This window comes from Crassostrea angulata, chromosome 10 (genome assembly GCF_025612915.1).
Source record: "Crassostrea angulata isolate pt1a10 chromosome 10, ASM2561291v2, whole genome shotgun sequence".
Lineage (NCBI taxonomy): Eukaryota > Metazoa > Mollusca > Bivalvia > Ostreida > Ostreidae > Magallana > Magallana angulata.
This window is the reverse complement of record NC_069120.1, coordinates 16,652,322-16,662,931: the sequence shown is the minus strand read 5'-3', so window position 1 is coordinate 16,662,931 and position 10,610 is coordinate 16,652,322. Positions and strand designations below refer to the sequence as shown.

Genomic DNA, 10,610 nt, shown 5'->3' with positions numbered 1-10,610 from the left:
TGTTAAAGACAAAATTATGTATAGATATGCACACTTGCAGAAAGTTTTGATGGGATGATTTGTTTTTCGTAGGGGTGGAGGGTGTTTAACTTGTTAGGTCACCTGAGTCACTCGGGATCCGTTTTTGTCCGTCGACGTTCGTCGGTGAAAAATTTTGAACATTTTTAGCTTCTCTGGAACCACTTAACCAGTTTCAACCAAATTTGGCATTTAGCATCTTTTGGTAAAGGGGAGTAAATTTTGTGAAATGCATGGCCCCTGCACCCCCCCCCCCCTCAACGGGGCCTGAGGGGTGGGGCTAAAACCATCAAAATTAATGCAATCTTTTAAAAATCTTCTTCTTTACTCTTGGACATCAAACAGTCAAACTGCTGTCCTGATTGTAATGAGCATTGGGCTCTCTATCAAAATTATGATTTTGGGGATTTGGGGTTCTGGCGCTAGGGTGGGAACTTAATGATTATATAGTGAAAATGCATTCATTCTTCAAAATTCTTCTCCTCTACTCCTGGATATTAAACAGATGAACTAAGTATATCGTACATGTAATGATCAGGAAGAATACCTCCCCAGAATTGTGAATTTCATGGCCACGGGCCAGGGTTTTGATGTTAGGGAGGGGCTCTAATGATTCTAAAGATAAAATGCATTCATTCTTCAGAATTCTTCTTCTCTCCTCCTGGATATTAAGCAGATGAACCATAAGTACATAGTTATGATGAGGAAGAGTCAGTGCCTCCTCCAAAATTGTGAAGTCCATGGCCCTAGGGTCAGGGGTTCTGGTGTTAGTGTGGGGTTCTAAATGAATGCAGTAATTCTTTGAAAATCTTCTCCTCTGCTCCTGGGTATTGATCTGATGAATTAAGTTTAAAGTTATGATGAGGAAGATTTCCTCTTCCAAAATTTTGAATTTCATGGGCCCTTGGTCAGGGTTTCTGGAGTTATGGCAGGACTCTAATGGTTATATAAGGTAGGGTGGTGTAATTTCGACAGATAATTTTTTTGTACCTTTAAGATTTGTTCAACTACAGTATGTCATTGTATGTTATGCTACAATTTTTAAGTTCCTTTTTTTAAAATATCAAATGTGGATTAAGCAATCCGGAATATTGAACATGATTCCAATAGCCCTGTAATAATAATGCACATTAATATACATTGCAAAAGTCACACTGCAGTAACGTTACACAGGTGACCAATAAGGACCATGGGTCTCCTGTTCTGAAATAAATTCATGCTGTGTATTTAATGCATACACTGTCATGCATTCATTATGTGAAACATTGTCAAATAATGAGCGATCGAGTGGTATGTTACATTGCTCACTTTTTATTTTATTTTCAAAAGTAATATAAAAATGTATTTAGTATATTTTCAAAATGTAATATATAAACGTTTGCTTTAAAATCCGTCTCTAAATTATGTTTACAACCACATCAATAGTCGTTTGACTAAAAATGATTTAAAAAGTAATAATGCAAATAATGTTTGCTTTGTTAGGTAATATCTTAACAGCTGAGTGTGGCTCTGCATATTCTAGAAATATATATAGAAAAATTGAAAATGATTTATGCTGCCTGATCAATAATGAGTGAAGGGGAAAGTAGTGCTTATCAGTCAAATCTAAACCTCGAAGGCTTAATGCGAACCGATTTTTAAGCTGAAAATGGACAAATGTTGTTAACAATTGATTGAGATATTACCATAGACGTAAAATCAACATGCAACTTCAGCAAGAACTGAAATATTTGGTTTATTGATTTTAAATTAGAAATTTGTGTAAAAAATATAAAGCATATTTTTTTCAATTTTTTAACGATTAAGATCGGCAATTCTTAAATGCTGAGCACATTTTCTCAAAGATTCATCAATATTCAGCACGCCCCAATGCAAGATTTTGTTTAAAGAGAAAAGAAGAATTTGACCATTTTTACGACAATAAAGTTGCGCTGCGAAGTATTACAGGAAGTTCAATTTTAATAGTTTTACCTTTATCAATTAAAAACATGGGCACTAGTGTACGCTAATGATTTACAAAGGTTGGGTTAACTGCATCTTGAGTATAATTCAAATTTTCACATAAAATAAAGAAAAATGAGTATGATATTTATGTAAATATAAATGTGTAAGTTGGTGGGTAAAACGAATTGCGTCTAGCAGCAAGATCGTGCAGTGAAAATAAGAAAGATAGAATATTGCTTGACTAGTGCTAATGACTTATTAATTACACCATGTGTTTGGATGCTGAAGATGTTAATTGACATACACGTGTATAATAGTTAAGAATCCTGACATCTGACACATGCTGTGCACAAATACAATTTCCACTCTGTAAAATGACTTACAGTATTTAGCATGTTGCCCCATGGGTCGTGTTATCAATAATGATAATACGTCCTGCATGGCATACACAGCGTTTTTAATTATGCAAATATAATGCCATCTTGACTTAAAAAGACATACTATGGTAACGCTTACCCCTCCTAATAATGCAAATACAAATTTGTTGCCGAAAATGTTTTAATAAGTATAGATATGTAGTACTACCTACTTAATATCATCTTGTACTCAGTCTGATGTCTCGCTGTCAACGATGTTATTTTGCATAGCAAATGTAATAGTATGTATGTAGTTATGAAAGAAATTTAATTATTATTCCGAATAAATATCTAGTTATAGCATCAGTTTGCACTGATGTATCATTACCATATAAACTGGAGTTATTCCGCTGTAATACTGTTTTGTTGTAATAATATGTAGTCACATATTGCAAATTTGATTCAGTTTGTACCTCTAGTAAATGATAAAAACAAATGGAAAGTTCATATACATGTATTATTTTCATTAATTTTTAGGTAACCATGAAAATTGTTTAAAATGTGTGCTGGCCTTATTATTCCATATCTCTGAAATAGTACAGATGGTCCGGGGGGGGGGGGGGATCCCAAATAATGAAATTGATGAGGCAAATGAGATTAAATATTTCGAAACTTAATCATTATCATAATAATAATTCATGGCAATTTATTTCTATTTCATAGCATTCAAGTATACAGTATTTGGTCTTTGCCAGAAGGAAATAGTGTTTATCAATGTTCGATTTCTTATACACTTTTTTAGATACTAACCATGAACATTGTTTAAAATTTATGCAGACCTTATTACTCCATACCTCCGAAATAGTACAAATGGTCGGATTTGCGGGGGTGCCCCAAAAATGATGTATTGATAAGGCAAATGATATTTTCAATATTTCGAAACTTTTAAGTCTATAATAATAATTATTGACAATACTATTCTTTAAGATACATGTAACATTCAAGTATACAGTTTTTGGTCTTTGCCAGAGGGAAATAGTGTTTTTTCTGTGTGCGATTTGCAGTGCTGGAATTACTTCTCCGTGGTAATTTCGCAGGAAAAAATCCATACATATCAAGTGTGGCTTTATAAAATATATATAATTTACTGGGCATTATTTTTGTCAGATATACATATGATACCCCATTCAATCAAACTATTTCACAAAAGCATACATGTACATGTATATGTATGTACAGACCCATTCATAGATAATTTTTATCTTAAACGTGCATGTACATTGAATAAACAATAAAATGAATCCAAGTTTGTCTGCAACTACAATAAAAGTTTTATCATGCGATGAAGAATGTAGCCATTCCCCCGCGACGAAAATGTACATTACTATACGTGGGGATAATCCATCTACATGCATATACCGAAGTGGTTCTGAACTTCAAACACACGCATGCAGGCACCTGACGTCAAAAATATTTCTTTTTTTATATTATGAAATTATGTACATTACATAGAATTATTTTATCATAAATACAAGTATTTTAACGTCAGGTGCCTGTGAACACTTTAAAACACCACTTCAAAAAGAGAAAAGAACATTTTCTTTGATCGATTGAAAGATATCAGATTTTTTTTTCATAAACAAGTTAGAGTGACTTCCCTTCCAAGTGGAAGAATTGTATTCTGGCTCTTTTTAAAATAATGAAGGCTGTAAATTCATCAATTGATAATACCGCTAGACATTTTTGAGTGAATATCATTTGCGTAATAATGACATACTTACTGCCCATTTAGCTCCCGATTTTTAAGAAATAAAGAAGTCTCTCGACCTTATAAGCAACATTTTGATGAATCTAATTATGTATGAAATGTTTTGTAAATTAAAACAAACTTTACTGAGAATTCATGAATGGCCTCGTGATTTCGCTCTTTACGCAGCTTCTCCTCAATTTTGGGGAAGGTATATCTATTGTATTTCTTAGCAAAAACCACCTGTAAAAATGATAGATAGTAAAAAAGAAACACAAAAAAACATTTGTATGTATTTAAGAAATACTTGTAAATTTTGGAGCGATTCAGCTTAAGCAATTGAAAGACGAAACTAAATAGATTGTGTATATTTAAACCCCTATGTAAGATTTATATTAATTAAAATATATGTCTGATACTGTTTGCTTCAGAGTAAAATGTCGCAACGGCATTGTATAAAACGGCGCTTCAAGTGATTAACGCCTGTATTTCTATAATCGAGAAACAATAGACGGCAATTTTGCGATCGCATGGATTTCAATTTCATCAAGTTTATCAAGTATAATTGATATACTGTGCAAATATTTTGGGTCATCGAAAAAACAAAACACTGATCGTTACAGTCTTATACTATAGCTGCAGGTCTGTAGCTCCCGGTCTGAAAAAAAAATTCGAATTTTTTCATGTCGGGAGCTACAGACCTGCAGCTATAAGTCTTAATACAGAAACTTTGTTAGATATCTTGAATATATTTAAAACTGTGCAAACTTATGAAATGTATTATAAAACGTAAATATACTACTGTCTTCAATATTATAGCATTTATATTACCATAAAAAGGTCTTCTGATTATTAAATAAATCATTTTACTTATTTCATTTCCCCGTAGGATATTTCTACAAACTAAAAGGTAAATATATTATTTGACTGATAAATAACAAGGTGGTTATTTACTCGTTCAGCAATGAATAAATGAATTTAAATTTCATGGAAACTGCAACTTAGACATGTGTTAAAATGACAAATCTGTCACTGGCACAGTACTAATAAGAATAAACTACACGTACAGTTGACTCTTCTTTTTTTTCCCTCTTTTATCGTGTATCACTAGTACCATTTTTTAAATATCAAATTATGCCAAATGTGCGATTTTGTCCCAAAATCCAGTGTGTGTGTGTGTATATATATATATATATATATATATATATATATATATATATATATATATATATATATATATATATATATATATATATATATATATATATATATGAATTTATAAATAAATTGAATATCATATTTTAAAACATCATCGAGGTATTCAAATAGAACTCAGCTAGGCACGTAGGATTGTTCAGTCAAGTCGGCGGGAGGGAACCTTTAGGTTAAGTACTCTAAATATAGTATTTGCGTAAAAAAAGGAGTCTACAGTATCTTAAAAAAAACCATTCATGTCTAATCAATCGGAGGGATCGATATGGTGGAGGGGTGCAGTTGTTGTAATTTACAAGCTGGTCATTTAAATTACAACATTTAATCTTATAAAACTATGTTTTATAACAATGCCCCAAAAGAGAAAAAAAATTATATGTAAATTCAACCCCCTCCCCCCCAAAAAAAACAACCGGAGGCAGTCCTGACACCTGTTGTTACATGACTGCACCACAGGAGGTGAAAACCATGGAAAAGCCAAACGCATCGGGTTCGACATTTTGATAATGTATAACAGAAGAGAGAGCGCGGGAAGAAGGAGCCGAAAAGTGTCAACTCTGCAAGCGATAAAAACTGAAAAAAGGAAGAAGGCGCCTATAGGTATAGATTATTTTTTAAGTGTATGCTATAGAACTGGGGGGAAAGCCCCACTCGTTTAAGTTTTATTTTATTTTTAGAAGGCTAGCTGTCTTGTTTACTTCATTCAGTGAGACAGGACTGAGTATCGGGTTTCACATCAGCTGCCCTTGTATTTTGACGTTTGACGAATCAAGTTATTGATGTACAATGACCTTTATATTTGATTGATTTTTCCCCCAATGATATTTATTTCGTAACTGCTTAGTAAAAAAAATCAACTGTTGGTAAAACAACGCGTACCCCCCCCCTTATTTCTTAATAGAGCTATTATCTTCAGCTGCAATAATTACGTTTGAATTGTTTGTTAGTTTTTTCCTTTGATGTTTTAACATTAAGGTTTGGTTTATATTGTTTATTGCATTAGACTGGTTGTATTATTTTCAACAGAGAAAGAGAATGGCTGTAGAAAAGTAAATGTTTCACTTTGTATTTAGATATATATGGCCAAATAAAAAATTGTGTGTGGTTCCGGTGACATCTAAAAAAATTAGGCTAGGTAGGAAGGGATTTTTTTTTAAAGAATAGAAATGTATAAACTGATTTTCTTAGTACATGTATTACCTAGCACAGCATTGCTAGAGGCACTTGTATTTAGTGAGATAAAAATACTAAATCAAGATTGGTAGGGAGCATCTCGCTTTTAACTATGAAACAGATGTTTTTAAAAATAATTAATATACAAATCATATATATACAAAATTTGAATGTTAATACCTAAAGAGAAATAATACATCTCATGTTTTGCATCATTTAAAGCTGCTTGGTCCGATTTTACGTCAAATTTTGTGTACGCTGTTCAACAATGGTTATGCTAAGTATGTGTATAATAATGGACATTGCAGTAGTTTTCCCGGTCAATTAAGCCGAAAAAAAAATATGTACAAATTTGTTAACAAAACAAACGACATAAAAGGGTATCGCATTATTTTGCCTCGTGTTAAAATTTACCCCAGACGTCAAACTGGTATGGTTGTATTACGACTTTGATATAGCTATACATAAAAGTCATAATGTTCAAGAAAATAAAAAATAATCCTGAACATTTTTTTCACTAAGATTTCTGAAGTTTGTTTTGTTTACAATCGATGCATAATATGCGGTATGAACAAACCCTATCAGTCGGGAGACGAAACCAAACGGTTTCCTTTTCTAAACATTCCCATGATGCATTTTGATTTGGTTTTTTTGTTTGCCCAAAAAGAAACTATTTTTATTTACTTTATATATTTCTAACTTTCAAAGGAGACCGATTCTGCTGGTGTAAATAGGAGGAAGTCCATAACTTTCTAAGATAAATGGTTTGTATGGAAAATTATTTGATACTGTAAAACAAAAAAATCAGACCAAACAGCTTTAAAACAAAATGAAAATTATTTTCAAATTAAAGGTTAGGGAACTAAATTAGCAATGATATACATCAGTTTAACTTATTTAACCCATTTAATTGTGAGTAATTAATTAGCAGTGGCGGCCATCTTGGCGAAAATTAATGCAGCAGCCTAAGGGTTAAGTTTCTGGCTTTTTCCTTTGGCTGCTTACGTTCTTGATTGAACTTTTGAGACCACCCGTGTGGTACGTAGATTCACTATGTAATCCCATTCTTGAGCCAACTCTTCGACTTGTACAGAGTTTCCGAAAACAGAAAATTATTTCCCTTTTAAATTTTTTTTTCTAGCAGTTTCAAACTATAAAGATAATAACAATAGTTTGGCGTTTGCGATTTTTGTACGTGCGTAAAATGTACATTTTCACAAGTAATTTTACTTTGAAATATCAATAAATTTTTCCACATAATTTTCTGTACACGAATCTTATATTCAATATTAGCAAAAAAAACATGCATATTTTTATCAAATTTTAGGCAAGGAGGAAACATGGCGGCAGCTGTGAAGTCTGGCAAATTTAGAGGAAGATTTCTAAATACCATCAAAACTATGATTGGCTGGAATTCTATGCAGAGAGTTTTAGAGAAGAAAAACAGAGTTACAAGAGAAAGAATCATTGCTGAATCATTTCACCAAAGAGAATTAGAAATTGGTATTGAAATGGCGTGCGCAGTTGGAAATCTTGAGGCGGTAGAGTTTCTGGTGGATGAATGTGGTGTTGTCGTTGATAAAATCAAGAACAGTTGTGTGTGGTCTGCAGCCAGTGAAAGACATTCAAATATTGTCAAGTATTTCATTGAAAAACACTCTGTCGATGTCAATTTAGAGACTGATCAAGGAATGGGAATCATACATTACGCATGTGTTGCTGGAGATGACAAATTTGCAGAATACCTTGTTAAGAAAGGGGCCAATTTGAGAAGCACAGATAACAAGAAAGTAAATTGCCTCATGGCTGGTGCATGGGCTGGCTCCAAGAAAATATGCGAGATGGCCATAGAAGCAGGAGTGGATGTTAATGCCAAAAACAGCAAGGGAGAGCATGTACTGCATGGGACTATCAGGCAGGGTTATAATGTAAACCAGAGTCGTCTGAACGTCATTGACTATCTAGTGAAGGCAGGAGCAGATGTCAATAGCGTGAATGGCTCCAACATCCCTGTTGTTATATATGCAGCTCTTACTTTGAATGGTTGTACAAAAACTCTCGGATATTTCCTTAAGCACCCCAAAGTACATATGCAAGATAAAATTGAAGCTATAAAATTTGGTGGAGCTTTCTTGTTTAGCCAGGGGAATGAAAAGAGAGGCTTCAAATTTTGGACAAGAGCTGTAGAACTTAAAGAAAAGATGAAAGAAGACGAGAACAACAATTCTGCACCTAGCTGTTATGATTTCTCCTCTTATGAACCTGCCTGTGTTGCTGATGTCCAAAGATTTCAGGAATGTCAAGTCTTACCAATCAAGTTTATGGTTGCCTTGCTGACAAAACTCCACATCAAGTTTGGCTATGATTGTTTGACACAACTTGAGAATTTTACAGATGTTATCCTTACACTTGGCATCTATGACTTCTATTTAGAGGTTTTCTCATTCATATTTCTCCACACTTTCCAAAATAATGAAAATGTTAATGCCATTCCAGAGTATGATGCTGCATTCAGAAGCATTTGTGCAATTATAGCTTGGGAAGCAAAGAAAGGAGAGGAAGTATTTCCATGCGTATTGAAATTTTTTGCAAAAATGGCAAGTGGATTTGAACAGAGACTTCCCCACTGCAAGACAATCAAGGAGGAGATTGTGAATAAAACCAAGTTATTGAGAGACATGCTATTCAATGCTTTTGATGTTGTCTGTCCCAGTGATGATGAAGATGACAATTCTGACTGTTGGAGTGAGTGTGATGACTACAAAGATGGCAAACACAAGCACATGTACATGACACTGATGATGAAACTTAGTGCTGTAATCCTTCAGATTTTTCCCACCCACAAAAAAGAGTTCCGTCCATATCTGCGCAAACTTCTGACAACAAATTTCAGGGATGAAAAGGGAGCCACTTTCCTTCAAGTTGCCATTGAGTGCATTGACTCGTATGGTTATCATGGAGATGAGGAAATTCAAGTTGAGTTGGTGAAAATGTTGATAGAGGAAGGAGTGAATGTCAATGCCACAGACAACTACAACTGCACTGCTGTCCATGGTCTGGCTAGAGTTGTCTACAGTGGAAACAAACACCTAATTCAGGAGATTCTGGATCTCATGTTGCAGCATGGTGCACACTTGGACATTTTCAATAAAAGTGGCTGGTCAGGTCTGGATGAAATGATTGATTCTAATGTGACAGTGTATCCCGTAGCCAACCAATCTCTACAGTGTCTTGCAGCTAAGGTCATCATGGAAGAAGGCTTGGACTATCACAGCACCACCCCCAAAGCATTATGGGAGTTCATTGAATTACATGACCCACAAGAACATATCCACGAAGATGAGATTCCATATGCTTACTACAGTGAAGATCATCATGATGAACATGAATGTGAGGTCTACTGACACTTACCATTACATAACTGCTCTGTGAAAAAAGGAAATAACATGGAGACATATGATCTTTTATGTGATTAGTGCTTTGTTCAAAGTATTAAAAAATACTAGCCTTATGCTATCAAACCATTTCCAAGAAATCCATTTACCATGCTTGCATTTGTTATAGTTTTACTTTTTAGTACCTTACTTAATGTTACAAATCAAATTTTAAAATCGATTTTTATTGTCGTATCTGTCATTAATTTTAATGTTCACAGTTATGTACAGGTACTGGTAGTTTTGTTTGTCTAATTGTTTGCAATAACATCATTGCCTTGTCCTTTTCAGGGATAAGGAATCGGGGATTCCCAGATAATCATTTAGGATAAATAGATCATAAAATATGTATTAAAGCAGTCATTAGCACAGAGAGGGAGAGAGACCAGTTGATGTCATGCAAGTTATTCTCTTTTATGAATTAACTTCTACATTTTGACTTATCATGTTACATGTACTCCTAACCATTGCTTGCATAATGTTTGAAACACTACCATATACTGTATAATTTGTCTTTCTCTGCTGGACTGTTTTGGGGGGTTTTGTGTTCTCTTTTTTAATGCTAGTCACAATGTATATTTCCTCTATTACTATGGCAAAAATATAAGTTAAAAGAAATGTTTTCATGAGTAGCCATTAACGTCACAAATTTTTTATGTGCCAAAGCTGTTCAATGTATAAAATCTATGCAAATGCCAAAGTAGTGTTCATTAACCATTGTTTACA

The 10,610-nt window shown here is 33.7% G+C and overlaps 1 protein-coding gene across 1 annotated transcript; it reads left to right on the top strand.

Annotated features, from left to right (window-relative positions):
* The first annotated feature begins 5,792 nt into the window (after positions 1-5,792).
* On the top strand, positions 5,793-10,610 carry LOC128167268 (protein fem-1 homolog A-A-like). Its single transcript, XM_052832876.1, has 2 exons — positions 5,793-5,877; positions 7,778-10,610. The coding sequence occupies exon 2, from the start codon at positions 7,791-7,793 to the stop codon at positions 9,852-9,854; it is 2,064 nt and encodes a 687-aa protein (XP_052688836.1). The 5' UTR covers positions 5,793-5,877; positions 7,778-7,790; the 3' UTR covers positions 9,855-10,610.

Bases quoted from the DNA above. Each gene is read 5' to 3' on its own strand.
- LOC128167268 (XM_052832876.1), top strand. From the start codon at position 7,791: ATGGCGGCAGCTGTGAAGTCTGGCAAATTTAGAGGAAGATTTCTAAAT.